The 20,867-nt window shown below is 44.0% G+C and overlaps 1 protein-coding gene across 1 annotated transcript in view; it reads left to right on the top strand.

Moving 5' to 3' along the window:
* The window catches only part of POLR1A (RNA polymerase I subunit A), a 76,181-nt gene that overhangs the window by 30,295 nt on the left and 25,019 nt on the right, over window positions 1-20,867 (top strand). Inside the window, exons 13-16 of the mRNA XM_024743882.1 lie at window positions 1,652-1,906; window positions 6,533-6,724; window positions 18,564-18,713; window positions 19,742-19,925. Coding sequence (XP_024599650.1) covers window positions 1,652-1,906; window positions 6,533-6,724; window positions 18,564-18,713; window positions 19,742-19,925 — 781 coding nt within the window. The remainder of the gene's footprint in view (window positions 1-1,651; window positions 1,907-6,532; window positions 6,725-18,563; window positions 18,714-19,741; window positions 19,926-20,867) is intronic.

The following is a 20,867-nucleotide window of genomic DNA, read 5'->3' as shown; positions in this document are numbered from 1 at the left end:
GTGGGATCTTCCCAGACCGGGGCACGAACCCATGTCTCCTGCATCGGCAGGCGGACTCTCAGCCACTGTGCCACCAGGGAACCCTGCATTTGTTTTTTAAAGTGGCGTCTCTGTTCATCATTTGGGAAGCCCAGTAATTAATATAGCGTAAGATTAAGGGCCTTATACTAAAGTCAGCTTTGTGGGAGGAGGTGTTCTGTCAGGAGGATGTGACCAGTGGCATATTGATATTGGTAAGGAACAAAAAAGCGTGAGCGTTGGTTGTCTTTAAGGAGTAAAGTTACTTGTGGTTTTCATTCTCTTCTTTAAGTTTGTCTGTATTTTCTGTGCTTTCCCCCACAGTAAGCATCACTTGTGCAGTTTTTCTTGCTTTCTTTAGAAATAGTTGAAGATCTTTTAAAGAAATTTCATAGAAGTAGTACACGCTCGTTGTAACACGAACATCACTAAGACGTATAAAGGTAAAGGTGATGATCTGTGCCTTACTCTTCCTCTCGTGTGTCCCTGCCTCAAGGAGAGCATAGAAACAGCTCACTGAGGATCTAAGTGCCCTTTTCCCTCATGTATATAAACCCGTAGAGTTGGGTTGGGTTTTATTTATTTATTTTTTGGCTGTGCTGCGTGGCATGTGGGATCTTAGTTCGCTAAGGACCCACGCACCCTGCACTGAAAGCCTGGAGTCTTTTAACCACTGGACTGCCAGGGGAGGCCCCTGGGTTGGGTTTTAAATTGCCTCATCCTGTCACCTTAGATGGCACCTGGATTGTTTTTCTTTTACTGGAATACATTATTGCTATCGCTTTAGGACTATTATAGGGTTAAGTCATCCTTTTTCATCATTACATAATATTCCATAGTACCTACCATGATTTAGCCACCAATGCCCATTCTGTGGGGCAGCCAGGTTTTTCCCAGTTCTTGCCACTGTTAACACTGCTGCATAAACATGCACATTCTTAGAACCTTGCGTTGACAAAAGGAAATAAGTTTTAAAATCTGTTGTGAAATTGCTTTCCCAGAAGACCATGCAATTTAAACTTATTATTAATTTTTAAGTGCAATAAAACATTTGCAGAGAGCATTGAACTGGGAATCAGGAACCCTGTGTTTCAGTCCTGGCTCTGCTGGATGAGGTTGGGCAAGTATTTCTAAAACGTGGAATTCATGTTTCGAATAACGTACTCAGATGTGGCCCTGGCGGGGATTCTAGAGGTCTGCCAGATCCTTCTAGATCTGGCAGACCAGGAGTTTTATGGTTATATGTAGATACGCTGTCTTCAGATGTGTCTCTTTCTTTCTTCAGATTAATTCGCAGAGGAATTCAAACTCCGGAAAGGTTATGCATCTCTGAAGAAGACAGAGATTACTGGACAGGAGCCTGTAGCCTCATTGGCATATGCCTCTGTGCCCAGAGCCAGGACAGGACTCTGCTGGGCCAGCAGCTGTTTCTCAGAGTACCAGAGGGGCTTAGTAGCTATTTCTCAAAGATTTCTAGGGTTTCAATCCAGACTAAAAGTTCTCCTTTTATTTAGTTGAATAAAACCTGAGACAGACAGAAGGCACACTCAGCCCAGGCCAAGGTGAGCCCTTGGAATAGTAGCGATGTTGCCGAAGTCGCTGCTGCTCACCCTGTTCTCTCCTGTGCCCCCAGGTGTGCCGGCACGTGAAGAATGGGGACATTCTCCTCCTGAACCGACAGCCCACCCTGCACAGGCCCTCCATCCAGGCGCATCGCGCCCGCATCCTGCCCGAGGAGAAAGTCCTGCGGCTCCACTATGCCAACTGCAAGGCCTACAACGCCGACTTTGATGGAGACGAGATGAACGCCCACTTCCCTCAGAGTGAACTGGGCCGGGCCGAGGCCTACGTCCTGGCCTGCACAGATCAGCAGTACCTTGTTCCCAAGGTAGGTCTGACCTTGAGGCGGTTCCATGGTCATCGCCAGCACAACTTGGCAGTCCAGGTCCGGGCCCTTGCCAGCTCCTGGAGTCAGTGGGTGGCTCTAGGGCAGGGGCATGTGGAACAGAAGGTCTTGGCTTCTTCCGGGTGGGATCTTCAGCTCTCTAGTGGCTAGAGGCAGGGAAAGGGTTCTCTCTTGCTGCCCCTTAAGGTGGCAGGAAAGAAGTTGTAACAGTCATCCCAGAACGCTGAGGCTAGTAGCTGCATAATAGGTCTTGTCTTCCAGTCTGTTTGGATTCTACAACTTATTAGCCTCTGGCAAGCATTAGCATCCCAGCTGTGAGGGTCCCCGAGGTCCACAGATGACTCTGATCCTTTGAGTCTGGACAAGCAGGAGTTTTAAGAGACAACGTAACCCCAAGGGTCCAGATGAAATTCCCCTCCAGCCCATGAGGAATCTCCTCTGTGAACCCCTTCCTTTATGAGCCGTTTGCGTCACAGTGATTCACAATGACACATCGTTCATTTGGGCCGCAGTGTGGGGTAGTAATAATAATCAAGAGCTATGGCTACCGTTTGCCAAACGCTTCGTCAGTGTCAGACACTACAAAGCACGTTGGAGGCCTCTCCTTTCTTCCTCCCCACACTCCTTGGGGTAGGTACTGCTAACGTCCACATTTACACATGAAGAAACGGTGTAGGGAATTCCCTGTCGGTCCAGTGGTTAAGACTCCTTGCTTGCATTGCAACAGGCGCAGCTTGCATCTCTGGTCGGGGAACTAAGATCCCACATGCAACGCGGTGCAGCAAAAAAAAAAAATGGTGTAACTTACCAAAGGGCACAGAGCTGAGGAGGAGGAAGGGCCAGGAACTCCCAGATCCTTGTGGCTTGTTCTTGTCCGCTGTGCGGGTCCTGCTGCCCTTCCACAGAAGAGAGGGAGATCTCTGCACCCAGGAAGCACCAGAGGCTGCTCGGAGATGTCCCTCATCGATGAGTAACCTCTCCTCCTGGGAACTTCTCTTCCCCCGTCAAGTCCCACCTGGGGAATCAGGCAGGTGGCCAGGGTCCGAGCGTCCCAGCCTCGTTGCCTACCAGACACACGACTGTGGCTTCATCCTGGACCCAGTTATTTGAATATAACTCTCTTTCCCTTCTCCACCCACCTTAGCTGGCTGTTGACGAGTGAAGGGGCTGACAATAGGCCGGAGGGGTTTAGGGGCCCACTCAGGTCCCCCAGAAATTAGAAGAAATAATTTGGTTAATTTTTACTAATAATTTTACTAGCAATTAGTAATGATTTTACTAATAATTAGAAGAAAAAGAAGAAATAATTAGAAGGAAATAATTTGATTAACTTGAAAATTGGCTTTTTGTCTTTTTAGGTAAGTCATATCCGTGGTAGCTATGACGGTGGTGGCTTTGCCACCGTCTGCTGAGGGCTCCCCGTGCCTCAGGCACTGCTCTGAGCAGTTGGCAAACATTCTCACTTAGTCCTCGCGACAGCCTTAGGCGGTGGGTGCAATTTTCAGATGAGGAAACACCGGTGAGTGACTTGCCGGCCAGTGACGAAGCTGGGACTTGAACCCAGCACCGCTGGCCCCCCCAAGCCTGTGCGCTCAGCCTCGTGTGTGATTAGCCCCGCTGACAGGCGAGGCTGGGCCTGGCTGAGGGCACGTGGCAGTGAGTGGCTCCCAGGACTGAACCGGCCGTCTGGCTCTCTAAAGGGAGTGTCACATTTTACCACAGGGGATACTACCAGCGGGCAGCAGATGGTTCATTTTTTGCCGGCAGAGTGACCTCTGGACTTCAGCCGCATGGGGAGTCGGGGTGCTCCGAAGTTCTCAGGCCAATGAATTTGAATGTGCTATACTTGATTTTGATTGGCTAAGGTGGAACAGGCGACCTCATTGCTTACAGCATGACCTGTGCAGGGCTGGACTATGTAAGATCCAGATGTGCTTCATCATATACTCACCTGCCTATGAGGTTTAGGTCAGGAGACAGGGAGAACACAGATCAATAAGCTTACATCAGTAAACTAAATTCTTAAAGAGTAAAAACAAAAAACGACACTTCTAGGGGATGACCTGAGGGTTCACTTTACTTTGACAATTTTTTTTTTTTTTTTGGCCATTCTGTGCGGTTTGTGGGGATCTTAGTTCCCCAACCAGGGGTTGAACCCACGTCCTCAGCAGTGAAAATGCAGAGTCCTAACCACTGGACCGCCAGGGAATTCCCTCAGACAATTTCTTTTGTCAGAGGTAAAGAGCTTTCAATTCTTGATAAATTTTGTTTAGTCCTCAGTGTGAATGCCGAGGTGGAATCGTTATTTTTTTGCTAATGGTTATAAAAATGAAACATGTACTTTGTTGGCAAAGTCCTAAAAGGACAAGAGCTGGTTTTCCTAAGCCATTTTTGGGTAATTTTTCTTGGCGTGTCTTTATTTCCCTTTGCTTCTGTTTCCCTTTGTTCATTATTCTGTTTCTTCTCTATTTCTAGGGTCTCTTCCTTGACTAACCATAGTACCCGATTTAAGTTCATTTTATTGTTGGTTATATGTGTTTAACAGGTTTGGAGGTTGTCTTCTTACTTAAAATAGGAGAGGAATGGAACTTTAGCTGTTTCTTTTCCAAGAAAACAGTTACACTTTTCATTTACATGTTTCTCTGTGGATTCTTTTTTTTTCTTCTGTTTGTTGTATCTGTTGAGGGCCAGTGCTTCATGGAAGTTTTTTTAACAAGGCTTGAGACATAGTTTCCAGACTTTGACTTAGCTACGAAATTCAAGTCACAGAATACCCCAATTCTCAAAGCATCCTGACCAAAGACATCAATTGTAATGTCATTAGGTGGAATAGGATAGCTGACAATTACCTGGGTTTTTGATTCAGAGATGGTCTTTCTGATCCTAAGCAGATTTAGGAAATTCAGAATTATAAGTAGACCCTTAGTAAATTGCTTTAATCAGTATTCCTCCCTAGAATTCATGATTATTGCATTGAAAGCAATTTAGCCATTAAGGTAATTTTTTAGTCATGGAAAAGTCTGGATGGAGAGAGAAGGCACTGACTAGATCCCATAACTTATAATTATGTTCTTTAAAGGAAAAAAGCAAAAGGGAAAATCTATATCTGCCCCCAAAGACTGTGGGATGAGTCAAATGCCTAATACTGTTTTGGGTTTTTCCTCTAAGCAAAATAAGACCTTGTCTTTGGAACAAGACACAGAGTGTGATTTTTCAATCATGTCCATAACTCAGAGCCTTCGTAAGAAGGGCCGCATGCCCCATCTGATCTTGCCTTCCGTCTGCACCACCTATTCAGCTCATCTGTAATAATTATCTTTGAGTTGACGTAAAGCCCGTTGCCACAGTATTGAGACTGTTTAACAAGCATCCTTTTTATCCTTTGAATTAGTGCATGTGGTTACGTTCCTGGCGCTTCTCCGTGGCTGCATTTGTGAGTGCCTTAGTTATGAAACATGGACATAATATTGGACAGTATTTAACAAATAAGCAAATGATAACAATCTGTAGATCCGAGGCACAGGTATTTCTCAAGTTCCCATAAACAGTGAAAAGGTTGCAAAAACTGCTTCTTAGAGAACGTCAGTGGGCGCAGCTATTTTTACTTTAGTGTGCCTTATGTTGCCATGAATGCAGACCTGCAGATAGGGTGCAGGAGACTGGGGATCAGAAAGGCTGTGGAAAGATGAATGTACCCACCCAACTGGGGCTTTTATAAAGGCCCTTGTTTTGACATCTGGTAAATAGCAGCCTACCATGCATACGTGCTGCATTATGAAGAGACGCTGACAGCAGGCATTCTTTCCTTCTGCAGTCACACACGTCAAAGCCCTCCACAACCCTCTTGAGGAACCTCTGCCCGAACCCCACCCTCCCTGCGCTGGCCCACTCCAAGTCACGCCTCAGGCCAAGCTGCAATACTGCCCCTCAGAGAGACCATTCCTGACCAACCTCCTCACCCCAAATCTATGTGATGACCCATCCTGTTATTTTCCTCCCGTATTTAAAACTCTTTGTGATAATGTATCTGTCCAGTCATTTGTTTACTGTCTAGCTCTTGCTCATCATGAAGGATCGTGTCTGCTTGGGCCACTGGAGTAGATGAAAGGTCTAACCCAGTGCCTAGGCATACAGTAGGCTCTCAATAAATATTTGTTGAATGGATGACTGATTTAGAGGAGAACCAGGCCAGAAATGTGTGAAAAATACCAAAGCGTAAAACCAAAATATAAAAACAAGGACACAGCTAACAGCAGCCAGACCAAATTTATGCATAAATGCCAGAAATATGCTGGAGTAACTAGAAACAGATAGGATTATGGAGAGAAGGCTAGGGGGGCTGGATGAATTTGCAGCAGTTTTGATACAGAACAGTGGGCAAAAGGCAAAGGTGGGAGCTGGTCAGGAAGCCCTGGTCATGTGCTCTGGTAGGCAGTTTGCTCTCAAGATGGGAAGCCCAAGCACCGGCCTGGTGCGGCTCAGAGACAGGACAGTACGGGGATGTGAAGGAGGGCTGTTGCTAGCGGGCAGCTCCCAAGCACAGGATTAGGAATTAGAATGCGACTTCAGTTTTTTCTTTGTTCTCCTCTTATCTGTTTTGGTTTGTAGGATGGCCAGCCATTGGCAGGGCTGATCCAAGATCACATGGTTTCGGGTGCAAACATGACCATTCGAGGCTGCTTTTTCAGCCGGGAGCAGTATATGGAGCTGGTGTACCGAGGACTCACAGACAGAGTGGGACGTGTGAAGCTCTTTCCTCCTGCCATCCTGAAGCCCTGTCCGCTGTGGACAGGAAAGCAGGTAATTGGGAGAAAACAAATGGTGGCTATAAAACAAGGAAACAGGCCACTCAGTAAAGAGGTTTTGGTTCCCAGGAGAGCCCAGGCCAGAAACAGAAATGGCAAATCGAACAATAGTCTGACTCTCTCTTTGATGGGGTTTTTGGGTATAGATGGTTTCAAGGGCGTGTCTGCTAAGCGTAAGCGGCATAGTTTCTGTCCTTTGCTCATAACTTAAACTCCGTGTCCTCAGAAGCCAGATATGGTGGTAATAGGCAGTGGTGCTGATGGTAGCAGTAGTTAAGGTTTGTTGGGAGTGCTTCAAATATGTTATCTTACTTAACCCTCACAACCAACCTGCGATGCAGAAGCCATCATTATCACCATTTAGCAGATGAGGATAATGAACTTTGGAGAAGCTGTTACATGCCCAAGTCCGTAGGAGCCAGAGTTGGGATTCAAACCCAGGACTTTCTAACACCCAGACCATCATACTGTACTTAATCAGTTATGTGACCTTGGCTCTGTCAGCCTCAGCTCTTCATTTGTAAAACAAAAGGGTTCAGGTTGATGAGCCCTGAGGTCTCTCCCAGTTCTGCAGTTCTTTAAATCTGTGGACCTGGGACTTGACTGCTTTTCAGTTACTGAGCCAACTTGTATTCCTGAGATAAACCTTACTTGGTTAGGAGGTAGTACTTGCTAAACTTTTGTGTAGAATTTTTTGCCTCTGTGTACATGAGGGATTTTGATAGGTGGTTTTCTTGTCATATGTTTGCCTGGTTTTGGTATCAGGGTAACATTGGCTTCATAGGATGAGTTGGGAAGTATTTACTCTTCTTCCGTTTTCTGTAAGAGTTTGTATAGTATTTTTTTTTTAATAAATTTATTTTTGCCTGCGTTGGATCTTCACTGCTGCGCATGGGCTTTCTCTAGTTGCGGCGATCGAGGGCTACTCTTCGTTGCGGTGCACGGGCTTCTCATTGCAGTGGCTTCTCTTGCTACGGAGCACAGGCTCTAGGCACGTGGGCTTCGGTAGTTGTGGCACGTAGGCTCAGTAGTTGTGGCTCACGGGCTCTAGAGTGCAGGCTCAGTAGTTGTGGCTTGCGGGCTTAGTTGCTTCGCGGCATGTGGGACCTTCCCGGACCAGGACTCGAACCCGTGTACCCTACATTGGCAGGCGGATTCTTAACCACTGTGCCACCAGGGAAGTCCCCAGAGTTTGTGTAGTATTGATATTATTTTTTCGTTAAATGTTTGGTGGAATTCACCAGTGGAGCCGTCTGGACCTGGAGTTTTCTCTTTAGGAAGGTTTGTTTAACTAAAATTTCTATTTCTCTAATACATATAGGGCTAAATAGATAACCTAAATAGGTTATCTCTTTCTTCTTAGAGGAACTTTACTGCTTTGTTTTTTCAAGGAATTTCATCTAAGTTATTGAATTTATAGGTGTAAAGTTATTCATCATATTCCTTTACTTTCCTTTTCTATTTGTAGAATCTGAAGGTGGGTCCCCTGTCTCATTTCTGATAGTGGTAATTTGTGTCTTCTCTCTTTTTCCTGCTCAGTTTGCTTAGAGGTGTGTCAGTTTTATTGTTCAGAGAACCAGCTATTATTGACTTTCTCTATTTTTCTGTTTTCTGTTTCATTGATTTCACTTTGATCTTTATTTCCTTTCTTCTGTTTACTTTGGGTTTGATTTGCTTTTCTTTTTTAGTTACTTAAGGTTGAAACAGAAGTCACTGATTTGAAACTTTTTTCCTTTTTTTAATACTGGCATTTTATATATAAAATTTCCCCTAAGCATGTTGTATTTTCATTTCCATTCACTTCAGAATACTTGCTAATTTCTCTTTTTTTGACCCCTGAGTTATTTAGAAGTATATGATTTCGTTTCCAAATATTTAGGGGTTTTCCAGATGTCTGTATTACTGATTGCAAATTTAATTCCACTGTGGCCAGAGAACATACCTTGGATAACTTGAATCCTTTTCAATTTATTGAGATTTGTTTTATGTCTTCAAATACAGTCTGTCTTGGTAAATGATCTGTGTGTCCTTAAAAATAATATGTATTCCGCTGTTGTTGGGTGGCATGCTCTGTAAATGTCAGTCAGGTTCAGGTGATAGATAGTTCAAGGGTACTATATCCTTGCTGATCCCTGTCCATTTCCTAAGGTCACTGTATTGAAAACCTTTGTTTTATATTCACGTTTCATGTTCATGTCTGCTTTTGTTGTTATTGTTTTTGTTTCTAGTGGATGTGAAATCAGGTCACCATTGTTCTATCCTGGCCAGAAACATAAGTTGATTTAACAGAATAGATGGGGAATTTTGCAGTTAAGTTTAGTTCAGGGATTGGTGAGCTTTTTCTGTAAAATCCAGAGAGAAAATATTTTAGGCTTTGTTGGTCATCCAGTCTCTGAGTTACAACTGCTCAGCTCTGCCATTGTCACGTGAAAGCAGACATAGACAAGGCTTAAATGAATGAGCATGACTGCGATTCAATTTAACTTTATTTACAAAAACAGATGGTGGGCCAGATTTGGCCTATAGGCTGTAGTTTGCTAGCCCCCAGTTCAGCTGGTTATATGTATTTGTCCACTTATATTCTTTTTATTATTTCTTTTTTATGTGTCTTTATTTTGTAAGTCATCTCAAGTTATCTTGGACATAAAGGGATTTTAATTCTTAAGTAAGTGTCCAGAATTTATTAGGATTTTGTTTAAACATAAGCAGTGAGTTCAAAATAGAACCAAATAGTTGACAAAGACTGTATATCTAGAGCTACGAATATGTTCATTCCCTTCAATCTGAGAATCCAGCCTAAGGAAATCATCTGAAGTATAGTAAAAGATAACTTGAAAAGAGCAGTCCATGACATTGTGGTTTATAGTAGTAGAAATTAGAAAAACCTAGATACCCAGCACTGGGGCTAAGTAAATTGTGGGACATCCATTTGTTAAGATATTATGTAGTTGTTTAAAATAGTGGTTTTAAAAAGTTATGTAACCGTCTGGAAAATTCTCTGACATAATGTTGAAAGAAGAAATAGACTACACAGTTCTATGTGTAATCACAGTTGGAACGTGTTAAAAATGTATATGAGCAAAAACTTTGACATGAAAAAGATCAAAGTGATAGAGTAATTTGGTTTGTGTTAGGAATAATTTCTTTTTCACTGTTTAACATTCCTGGCCTATGCTTATTTTATAATGAAATCGAATTGGAAAATAGGCCCAGGTTTTATTTCTGTTGCAGTTGAGATTTTTCAGTGTTTTTTGAGAGGTTGGTACAGGCTGTTATTTCTTTGCAAATAGATGAAAAGGGGAAGAGTGACTGCACTGCGCAAGAATTTGTTAGTGACTCAGTCTGATTCTACAGAGAAAAGCCATGTTTTGAATCAGTAATTAAGGAACTTAGCTTGGGAAGTTTATTTGTACTGCCCTAGAAAATTAAGTGTTAGGCTATTTCTCCAGGGCATTTTATACAGCCTCTCGAGTGGTTTTCTTTCCACCTAAGAATCGGAGGTCTCTCACCATTTGTTGAAAATGAGAGAGCATGTAAAGGAAGATTTGCCCGTCACTGCAGATCTCGAGCATATATAGCTCAATGAGTGTTCACAAAGTGAACACATAAGTCGTCACCTAGATCAGAAAGTAGAATATCACCAACACCCCCAGAAGACCCTTCCAGGCCCCTCTCAATTTCTGCCCCTCCCCAAAGGTAGCCACCCACCTGACTTCTAACACTATAGGTAAGTTTTGTCTTTTCTTGAACTTTACAAAAATGGGATCATAGAGTAAATCATATCTTTGTGTGAGTCACTCATGGCATCACATATGGTGATAGTTTATTCACTTTTGTTGACGTGTGGTATTATATTATATGAATATACCATTATATATTTGTCCATTTTACCGTTGATGGACATTTGGGTTGTCTTCGATCGTCTTCATTTGGCTATTACAAATAGGGCTACTATGACATTCTTGTACATGCCTTTTGCTGAGCATATATATGCATTCTGATGACTAAATGCCAAGGAATCAAATTGCTGAGTCATAAGATCTACCTTCAACTTTAATAAATAGTTTAATAAACAGGTTTCCAAAGTGCTTGTAGCAATTTACACCTCTACCAGCAGGGCATGAGAGTTCCAGTTACTCCTTATTCTCAGCAGAACTTCTTATTATTGTCCCATTTCGTTTGGGTGTCTTTTATTTATTGTTTTTTCCCCCATCTGTGTAAATTTAGCCATTGAAATGGGTGTGTAGTGGTGTCTTATTGTGGTTTTAATTTACATTTCCTTAATGACAAGTGAGGTTGAGCACCTCTTCATATGCTCATGGCCACTGGGATCTCATCTTTTGTGAAGTGCCTGTTCAAGTCTTTTGCCTTTTTTTTAGTCTATGCCATTCTCTTATTACTAGGTAAGAGTTTTAGAAATATGTTCTAGTGTAAGTCCAATGCCAGATATGTGTATTACAAATACCTTCTGCTTGATGGCTGGCCTTTTTGCCCTTTCACTTAATGCTGTTTTCTAATGATCAGAAGTTCTTTGTGTAATATAATTCACCAGGCTTTGCCTTTTATGGCTAGTCCTATATAAAAACTACTTGGCTGCCCCAAGGTCATTAAGGTATTTCCTTGTATCATTGGTAAGCAGCTTTATTGTTTGCCCATTCATGCTTAGGTCTACTGTCTGCCTGGAGTTGAATTTTGTGGATGTTGTTGATGTGAGGAAGGGGTCAGGATTCATTTCCTTCCCATAGGACTATCCAGGTGATACAGCATCATTGATGAAAAGACCATTGTTTTTCCTCTGCTCTTTAGTATCTCCTGTGTTGTAAATCAACTAATTGTATATGTGTAGGTCTACTCCTGGACTCATTTCAGTTCCATCGATTAGTTTGATCCCATTGCACCAATACCACACTGTCTTAATTATTGTAGCTTTATAGTAAGTTTTGATTTTCAATAGTAAAAGTTTCCAGCTTTGTTCTTCTTCATGACTATCTTGAATATTCTTGGCCCTGTGAATTTCCATATAAATTTCAAAGTCATATTGTATATTTCTGCAAAAAAGTACCTGCCAGGAGTTCTTTTGAGATTACATTCCAGTGTTGAATCTTCCAAATTATGAACACAGTATGTCTTTCAGTGACATAAAAGTCTTGTTCATCTTTCATTAGATTCATTCCTAGGTTTTGCTATTATAGATGATATTATGGGTTTTTTGTTTTTTTGGGGTTTTTTTGCAGTACACGGGCCTCTTACTGTTGTGGCCTCTCCCGTTGCGGAGCACAGGCTCTGGACGCGCAGGCTCAGTGGCCATGGCTCATGGGCCTAGGCTGCTCCGCGGCATGTGGGATCTTCCCAGACCGGGGCACGAACCCGTGTTCCCTGCATCGGCAGGTGGACTCTCAACCACTGCGCCACGAGGGAAGCCCAATATTATGTTTTAAATTTCCTAATTGTTTATGGTTGGTATATAGAAATACAATTAATTTTTGTATATTGTCCTTGATTCAGCAACCTTGCTGATTTCATTTATTAGATCTCTGCCCTTTAAATTCTTTTTAACTATAGAAGTAATGTAAGTTTTTCGTTAAATAAAGAGACAGTAGGGCTTCCTTGGTGGCACAGTGGTTAAGAATCCACCTGCCAATGCAGGGGACATGGCTTCGAGCCCTGGTCCGGGAAGATCCCACACGCCGCGGAGTAGCTAAGCCCGTTTGCCACAACTACTGAGCCTGTGCTCTAGAGCGGGCGAGCCACAGTTACTGAAGCCCACGTGCTCCGCAACAAGAGAAGCCACTGCAATGAGAAGCCCGCACGCACAACAAAGGGTAGCCCCTGCTCTCCACAATCAGAGAAAGCCTGCGGCAGCAATGAAGACCCAATGCAACCAAAAATAATAAATAAATAAAATAAATAAATGTATAAAAATAAATAAATAAAGAGACAGTAATATGAAAGGAAAAAGGAAAAATTTCCTCTCTGTCCAATCCCATTCTTCATGTATGTGCATACTCTCATAGAAAAGAAATAAAAATGGAATCATATTATACCTACTCAGGCGAACCATGAACCGTGATTAAATTTGACATTCAATTTTGAGCTTGTATTTAAGACCACTTCTTTATCCATGATATTCTGGTGCCTGAGGCATGCACTTACCTCATCCTCAGGCACGTCGACCTCAATTTTAACTGGTCTGTAAGAGAGCTTACTTTAATTGAGCCACCAGGTCCTCCAAAGGGAATCTCATTATTTCAGGCAGTTTGTATTTTTAATTTGAACCACCCTAACACACTCCAAATATAGCATGAAGTTTATTTAACTGTTTTCATGTGCTAGGTTGACAGAACCTTTCTTGTAATTGCTTTGTGACATATTTAGTTCACTTAATGATGTATCATGGGGTTCATTCTGTGTCTGTACGTGTAGATTGACTTCATTCTTCTTAACCCATTCTGTGTTGTACCCAATAATATGGATATATATAATTGATTTAACTGTCTCTCTATTGGCAGACATTTAATGAGTGTCCAGTTTTTTTGTTGTGGTGGTTTTTTTGTTTTGTTTTGGTTTTGGCCACGCTGAGTGGCTTGTGGGATCTTAGTTCCCTAACCAGGGATCGAATCCAGGGCCCTGGCAGTGAGAGCGCTGAGTCCTAACCTCTGGACCGCCAGGGAATTTCCTATTGGCAGACATGTAGATTGTAACCTGGTTTTTTACTATTCTGAACAGTGCTGTGGTGGACACCCACTTATATCTATACTAGTGTACTTTTCGTTGGTATATATTTTAAATGAATTCCTAGAATTGTGATTGTTGGCTTAAAGGGTATACACATTTCAAAACATTTTTTAAAAAGAAGTCCATTTAATTTTTAGAACATTTTTTAAAGTTCAATACAGGCTTCATATAAATAATTTAAATAATAAATAATTATAATTCTTGTAGATTTTGCCTCCCCTCACAGTTTAAAAGAATGTTGCAGGTATGATCTTTCTTCCCTAGCATAGTTTATGACCAGAAAGTAAATTATGCACTTCTAGAATATTAGTGTAGGTAAGGACCTCAAGTCATCTTGTCTGGAATCCTTGTTTTTTTTATTGAAATGTAATTCATACTTACCAGAAAAGTTACCATTTTTGGTAAGTATATAATTCAGTGATTTTTTTTTTCGGTGTATTCTTTATGTTGTACAATCATCACCACTAATTCCAGAACAATTCCATAACCCCCAAAAGAAACTCAGTACCTATTGGCAGTCAGCCCTGATTCCTCCTTCCCCCATTCCCTGGCAATCACTTTCTGTCTCTGTTGATTTGCCTGTTTTGGACATTTCATATACATGGTATCATACAAGTTAGGTATGCTTTTGTGGCTTGTTACTTTTACTTAACATAATGTCTTCAAGATTCATCCATGTCGTAGCATGAACAGTACCTCATTCCTTTTCATGGCTGAATAATATTCCATTGTATGGTTATACCACATTTTGTTTATTCATTTGTCAGTTGATAAATGGAATATTTGGCTCGTTTCCACTTTTCGGCTGTTATAAATAAGGCTGCATTGAGTATTCGTGCACCAGTTTTTATATGAATGTGTACTTTCAATTCTCTTGAATATATAGCTATGAGTGAAATTTCTGGGTCATATGGTAATTCTATGTTTAACATTTTTGAGGAACTACCAAACGTTTTTCCAAAGCAGCTATACAATTTTACATTTCCACCAGCAATGTATGAGTGTTCCAGTTTCTCCACATCCACACTAGCACTTATTTGTCTTTCATTTTTTAAATAACCATCTTAGTGGGTGCAAAGTGGTGTTTCGTTGTGGTTTTCATTTACCTTTCCCTAATGATTAAAAATATTGAGCATCTTTCCATATGCTTACTGGCCATTTATAATATCTTCTTTGGAGACATGTCTATTCAAGCCCTCTGCCCATTTATTAATTGGGTTGTTCGTCTTTTTAATTGTTGAGTTCTAACAGTTCTTTATATATTGTGGCTCTTTGTACCATTATATGGGTTGTTTTTTCACTTTCTTGAGAGTGCCCTTTAACACACAAATATTAATTTTGATGAAGTCCTATTTATTGACTTTTTCTTTTGTTGTCACATCTGAGAATCTGTTGCCTAATCCAAGGGTACACAGATTTACAGCTGTGTTTCCATCTAAGAGTTTTATGGTTTTAGCCCTTACATGTAGGTCTTTGATCCATTTTGAGTTAATTTATCTATGTGGTGTGAGGTAGGGGTCCAGCTTCATTCTTTTGCCAGTAGATAACACTGTTGTCTTGGCACCATTTGTTGACAAAACTATTCTTTCTCCATTGAATATTCTTAGCACCCTTGTTAAAAATCAGTTAACCACAGGTGTATGGGTTTATTTTTAGACTCTCATTTCTAGTCTGCTAATCAATATGTCTATTTTTATGCCTATATCATGTCCTAATTACTGTAGCTTTGAAATAAGTTTTAAAATCTGGAAATGTGAGTCCTCCAGCTTTGATCTTTTTCAAGATTGTTTTGGCTATTTGGGGTGCCTTGCATTTCCATATGAATTGTAGGGTCAGCTTGTCACTTGTGTAAAACTGGCAGTTGGAATTTTAACAGGGATTGCATTGAATCTGTAGATCAATTTGGGGAGTGTTGCCATCTTAACAATATGAAGTCTTCCAATCCATGATGTCTCTCCGTTCACTTAGATCTTCTTTAATTTCTTTAAATAGTATGTTATTGTTTTCCACTTAAAAGTTTTGGACTTCTTTGGTTAAATTTATTCCTGAGTATTTTATTCTTCGTGATGTTATTGTACATGGAATTGTTTTCCTAATTTCATTTTCAGATTGTTCATTGTTAATGTGTAGAAATATGGTTGATTTTTTTAAAAACAAATTTATTTGTTTATTTATTTATGGCTGAGTTGGGTCTTTGTTGCTGCGCACGGGCTTCCTCTAGTTGCAGCGAGCAGGGGCTACTCTTCATTGCGGTGCGCGGGCTTCACATTGCAGTGGCTTCTCTTGTTGCAGAGCACGGGCTCTAGGCATGCAGGCTTCAGTAGTTGCGGCACGCAGGCTCAGTAGTTGTGGCTCGCGGGTTCTAGAGCGCAGGCTCAGTAGTTGTGGCACACGGGCTTAGTTGCTCTGCGGCATGTGGGATCTTCCCAGACCAGGGCTCGAACCCATGTCCCCTGCATTGGCAGGCAGATTCTTAACCACTGCACCACCAGAGAAGCCCTACGGTTGATTTTTGAATGTTGATCTTAAATCCTTTAGCTTTGCTGAAGTCATTTAGTAGCTCTAATAATTTTTTGTGGACTCCTTCGGGTTCTCTCTACGTAAGTTTATGTCATCTGCAATTAGAGGTAGTTTTCATTCTTACTCTCCAATCTGAAAGCAGCTTTATTCTTTCCATGCCTGATTGCCCTGGCTAGAACCTCTGTTGAATAGAGTGGCAAGAGCACACATTCTTTTCTTGTTCCTGATCTTAGGCAGAAAGCGTCGTCTTTGCTCACTGAGAATGGTAGATGTAGGGTTTTCATTGATGCCTCCCCTTTATTAGGTTGATGATGTTCCTTCCTATTCCCAGTTTGTTGAGTGTTTTTTATCATGAAAGGGTATTGAGATTGTCAAACGCTTTTACTGCCCCCTTGATTTTACAAATGAGGTGGCAGGTAACATCTCCCTGTCCTTAGATGGTTGGATACATATGTTACCTTTCTCTCAGACTTTCCATCCTGACTGTGCCCAGCTGGCGCTCCCAACTGGGCATGTGACACTGTGGTTGAAGTGCATCTTGTGGTCAGCATCCCAGGGAAGTCACCCTCCTGCCTTTACTCCTCACCCCCTCTCCTGGCGGTGCCAGCCTTGTGAAGCACGGGGGCCATGACCTTCCTGGTCATTTTCTGAGGGATAACAAGGACTGTTGTCTGCTTCCTTTAACGATGCTGTTGCCAGCTGTCCCTGGTTCCCGGAGCACATGCGTGAAAAGACAGCTGCTCCCGTAGCTGCCCCGACCCCATTGTGCACATATAGATACTTCTTTGTAGGGCACAGGCACACAAAGAGCTGTTGATGCCAGCCGATGGCTCCCAGCCCCTCCTCAGCCCTGGACCTGTCTGACCGGTCTGCCTGCCCCCAGCCTGCTGTGTCTTTGGGAATGCGTGCTCTTGGCCTCTGTGGAGCTGACCCGTGGTCATCCCCAGGTACGGCTGCCCCCATATGGCTTCTCTGTGGAGCAGCTGTTTGTGAAATCGCCTCTCTTGGCCTCCTGCTGGCAGTCGTGTATTGAGTGGATGGCCATACTGATGGGCCCAACTGGGCAGGGGAAGGACTCCCCGGCCTTTCAGTAGCCATAATTAATCCCAGTCAAATAAATTTATTTCTGGTATTAGCTACGTAGAAGTGAATTGTGTGGGAGCCATTGGGTGGCCGAGCAGTCACGTCACCAGCGCGCTCTGTGATGGACCTCACACAGAGACAGCGTCCCATGTGCTCCCCACTCAGGACGCCTTAATAACTGCTTCCAAAGTGTCAGTCCTTCTTGTCAGTGTCAGTTGGGAGGCTTATTCTTTGCAATATTTATTTAGCTTCAAAGTCCAGACCAGGAATGTATTTGGAACAGGTGATCCTGCTAAAAGTTAAATCCGAGCACGTCGCTCCTTTGATCAAAACTTTCCAGTTACCTTTCCTTCTCACTCAAACGAAAAGCCTTCTGCCCAAAACGCATGATCTGACCTCTGCAGGGCTCCCTTCTCCTTCGTGGTGAGGCTTTCCCTGCCTGTCTTGTGTAAAATCCCAGGTACTCTCTCCCCCTGCTCTACTCTGGGTCCTCCTTCCCCGCTTTATTTTCCTCCAAACCATGGATCGCCTCGGGATTGGAGGCTCCACTGAGGGCAGAGACTGTTTTATTCATGACTCCCCCAGCGCCTGGCTCAAAGTAAGCCCTCGATGTATAATTGCTGAACGAATGAACCGAGCTCATCTCTGTGCTACATGTGAGCAATGCTAAGGCTAAGAGAACGTAACCCTTTGCCCCCCAGCCCACGACCAGTCAGTGATGGAGTGGACCCTGGGACACCCCGTTATCCCCGAAGCTCCACGGCAGCCTGCTTCTCAGTCACATACCTCGGGCCTCCTCTGTGGAGCTCTTCAGAGGGAAGACTCTGGATTCTTAGTCTGTATATCCTTTCCTCCTTGGTGCCCCCCAGAAAGTCAGCACTGTTCTGTGGGAGGACATTACTAACTGTATGTGATAATTGTCATCTCTTTTGATGTGGCCTGAAAATGAGAGAAGGATGCCTCTGACGGGTGTTCTTGGACCTTTGCCTCAGTCCTGGGGCTCACGTGTCAGAGCTGCCTTTCCCTGGCAGAGGGCGGTGTTACGAGCCCCGCCATCTCTCTCAACCCTGCTGTCTTTGTTTTCCCTTTTTTGTTTTCGTTTTTAACCACATACAAATTTAAATCTTTCTCTGCTGTGATCGCACAGCAGTTTATTTTCCTTTTCTTCCTTTGGTCTATTCAAGAACTTGATTTCACGTCTAGGGGATTCTTCACTCTAAGAAGAAGTGAAGTTCTTAGTGGTATGTGTTTGTTTCCAATCCTAAAGTCCCTCCTAAGTCATGTAAGCAGAAAAGTAAAAACTGAGATCTTGTCTCACAGACAAGAAACTGTCCCTTTTTTGTTGGTGGTGTTTTTTTGTTTGTTGTTTTCTGCTTCACCTGCAGCTCATCAGAATGGAGCTGTCTGCCTTTCAGGATGAAGAGGGACGGGGGTCCTAAAAGGGAACGTCTCAGCTTTTCTTCCCTCCATCAGCTTTGTCTTCTTTTTCTTTCCAGGTTGTGTCCACGCTGCTCATCAACATAATCCCAGAGGATCACGTCCCACTGAACTTGTCAGGAAAGGCGAAGATTGGCGGGAAGGCCTGGGTGAAGGAGTCTCCTCGGCCCGTTCCCGGCTTTAACCCCGACTCTATGTGCGAGTCCCAGGTATGGCTGCCCAGCTGTATGGGTTGGAGACTTCCGGTCCTGGGTTTAGGCAGCTTGATTTGAAATCGAGACAGAGAAATGGAGACATGTGCACAGAAAGAGGAGTCGTGCCTGAAGGGAAGAAGTTGTACCCAAACTGTGTCGACTTCGGTTTTGGAAAGAGTAAGAGTTGACCATTAGCATTTGACTCTCAGTATAAAACTCATAACCAGCACGGAAAGGCTTCTCTGGCAGAAGGCCTCTGAACTTGACTCAGCAAAGCTTGGAAATGCAGACCCTGTGTTTTCCCCTGAGACCCCTGAGAGGCTGAAGATCATTACGCTGCTGTGAGGTTTCACACCTCCCAGCTCTATGCTTAGGAACCAGGCCTTGGGGGCAGCCCCAGGGCAGCCAAACCCGGGGGGCACGGTGCTGCTGTAGGAGAGCGACACACTAAAGATTGCCAAGGCCTCTGTGTGCTCTTGGTGGGGGAGTATCCCCAAGGCCCCAGCTCACAAGTGCTTTGTCACAGGGTCTAACACACATCGCATTTGGAACCCAAGCTGCCCCTCTTCTTTCCCTTCCTAGATTATACACTTAATGTGTGTGGCACCGTGCAACTGGAAGTCCTTCCTTGAATTAGCTTCTAATGCTTGAACCCAACTTTATGGAAGTACAAATTCAGGCCTTAAATGATATCCAAAAGGTTGTGTTTTTCTTATTCCCAGGGTACAAGGAAGGGAGTACCTAGGCCAAGGTCACGGTTATGAAGTTTAGACGCTAGGTGTTCTCATTTCCAGTCACAAGGTTTTTGTCAAGGATCCTTGACTTTAAGTCAGTACGGATGGGTGGAAGGAGCACGGGGCATAAGAACACACTGAAATATCTGTGTGTGTGTGTGTGTGTGTGTGTGTGTGTGTAGTCTTCTTGGCATCAAGGGCTTGAGGCAGGTTACAATAAGGTTAACAAGACACGAGATGGGGTGGGGTTGGGGGCCTCACACAGGAGGCGTTGCCTCCAACCCAGCGTTGGTGGCCGTCCGTCTGCAGGTGATCATCAGGGAAGGGGAGCTGCTCTGCGGGGTGCTGGACAAGGCGCATTACGGGAGCTCCGCCTACGGCCTGGTCCACTGCTGCTACGAGATCTACGGCGGGGAGACCAGCGGCAAGGTTCTCACCTGCCTGGCCCGCCTCTTCACCGCCTACCTGCAGCTCTACAGAGGCTTCACTTTGGGTGAGTGTGGGCAGGTGGCCCTGGCCCCTCCCCTGGCCAGCACGCACACCAGCATGTCTCCCCGGCTCTCCTGGCAGCCTCCAGGGGGACAGCCGGGCTCCTTCGACAAAGGCATCCTCACTCGGCCACCAGCCACACTTCACAGCCTTGCTCCTTCTGAGTGCTTCCCCCGCCCCCCAACCCCATGTTTCTTCACCTAGCACAGAATGACACCCCCCTGCACCGTCATCTCCATTTCCATTCTGTCCCTTTCTCAGCCCCACCCTTTCTGGTTTTCGGTCCCTGAGACCGATGTTTTCACACTCACACTCACCTCCATTCTCTCTTGCAAGTGCCCTCCCAGAATCCTCCAGTGCAGAATCCTCCACCCTCCGTCTAGGGCCCTTCCTGTTGTCAGAGCTGCCTACACCTCCCGATGCAGCAGGTGAGGTTGGAAACACCATGTTGGGGCAGACCTGTTGGGTGATCCTAAGACAGGGAGAGGAACTCTGGTTTCCTCCCTGGAAATGAGAGCCCGCTGTTCAGGAAGTTAGAAAACATGTGTGCAGATGCCTTCTGTGCCCCGAGCTCATTCAGGGCAGCGTGTCTCCAGGTACGCAGAGCGGAGTCCGAGCCCTCCGGCAGTTTCCTGTGAGGAGTGGGTGACGGCTGCGTGCTGAACCGGAGCCCCAGTGAGCGTGGGAATCGTCCAGCTGACAAGACCAGCAGCGGTGGGACTGAGACCCCATGTCCGCGTAGACGTGGGGCCGGTGGGCCTGCCGCAGCTGGAGTTGGCTCGTCGGCCTGCAGCGGGGCCTGCGTAATTGTATAATTTATATTAATTGTGGATAAGTCAAAATAATGTAGTACAGGTGTGAAAATAATTTAAAATCACCCAGCATTCAGCTGCCAGGGATAACCACCAATGTCGATTTGATGTGTGTCTTTCTAGACTTGCCAAGT

This window comes from Neophocaena asiaeorientalis, unplaced genomic scaffold (assembly GCF_003031525.2).
Source record: "Neophocaena asiaeorientalis asiaeorientalis breed wild unplaced genomic scaffold, Neophocaena_asiaeorientalis_V1.1 scaffold114, whole genome shotgun sequence".
Taxonomy (NCBI): Eukaryota; Metazoa; Chordata; class Mammalia; order Artiodactyla; family Phocoenidae; genus Neophocaena; species Neophocaena asiaeorientalis.
Note: the sequence above shows the minus strand (reverse complement) of the source record. Positions and strands in the feature narration are given on the sequence as shown.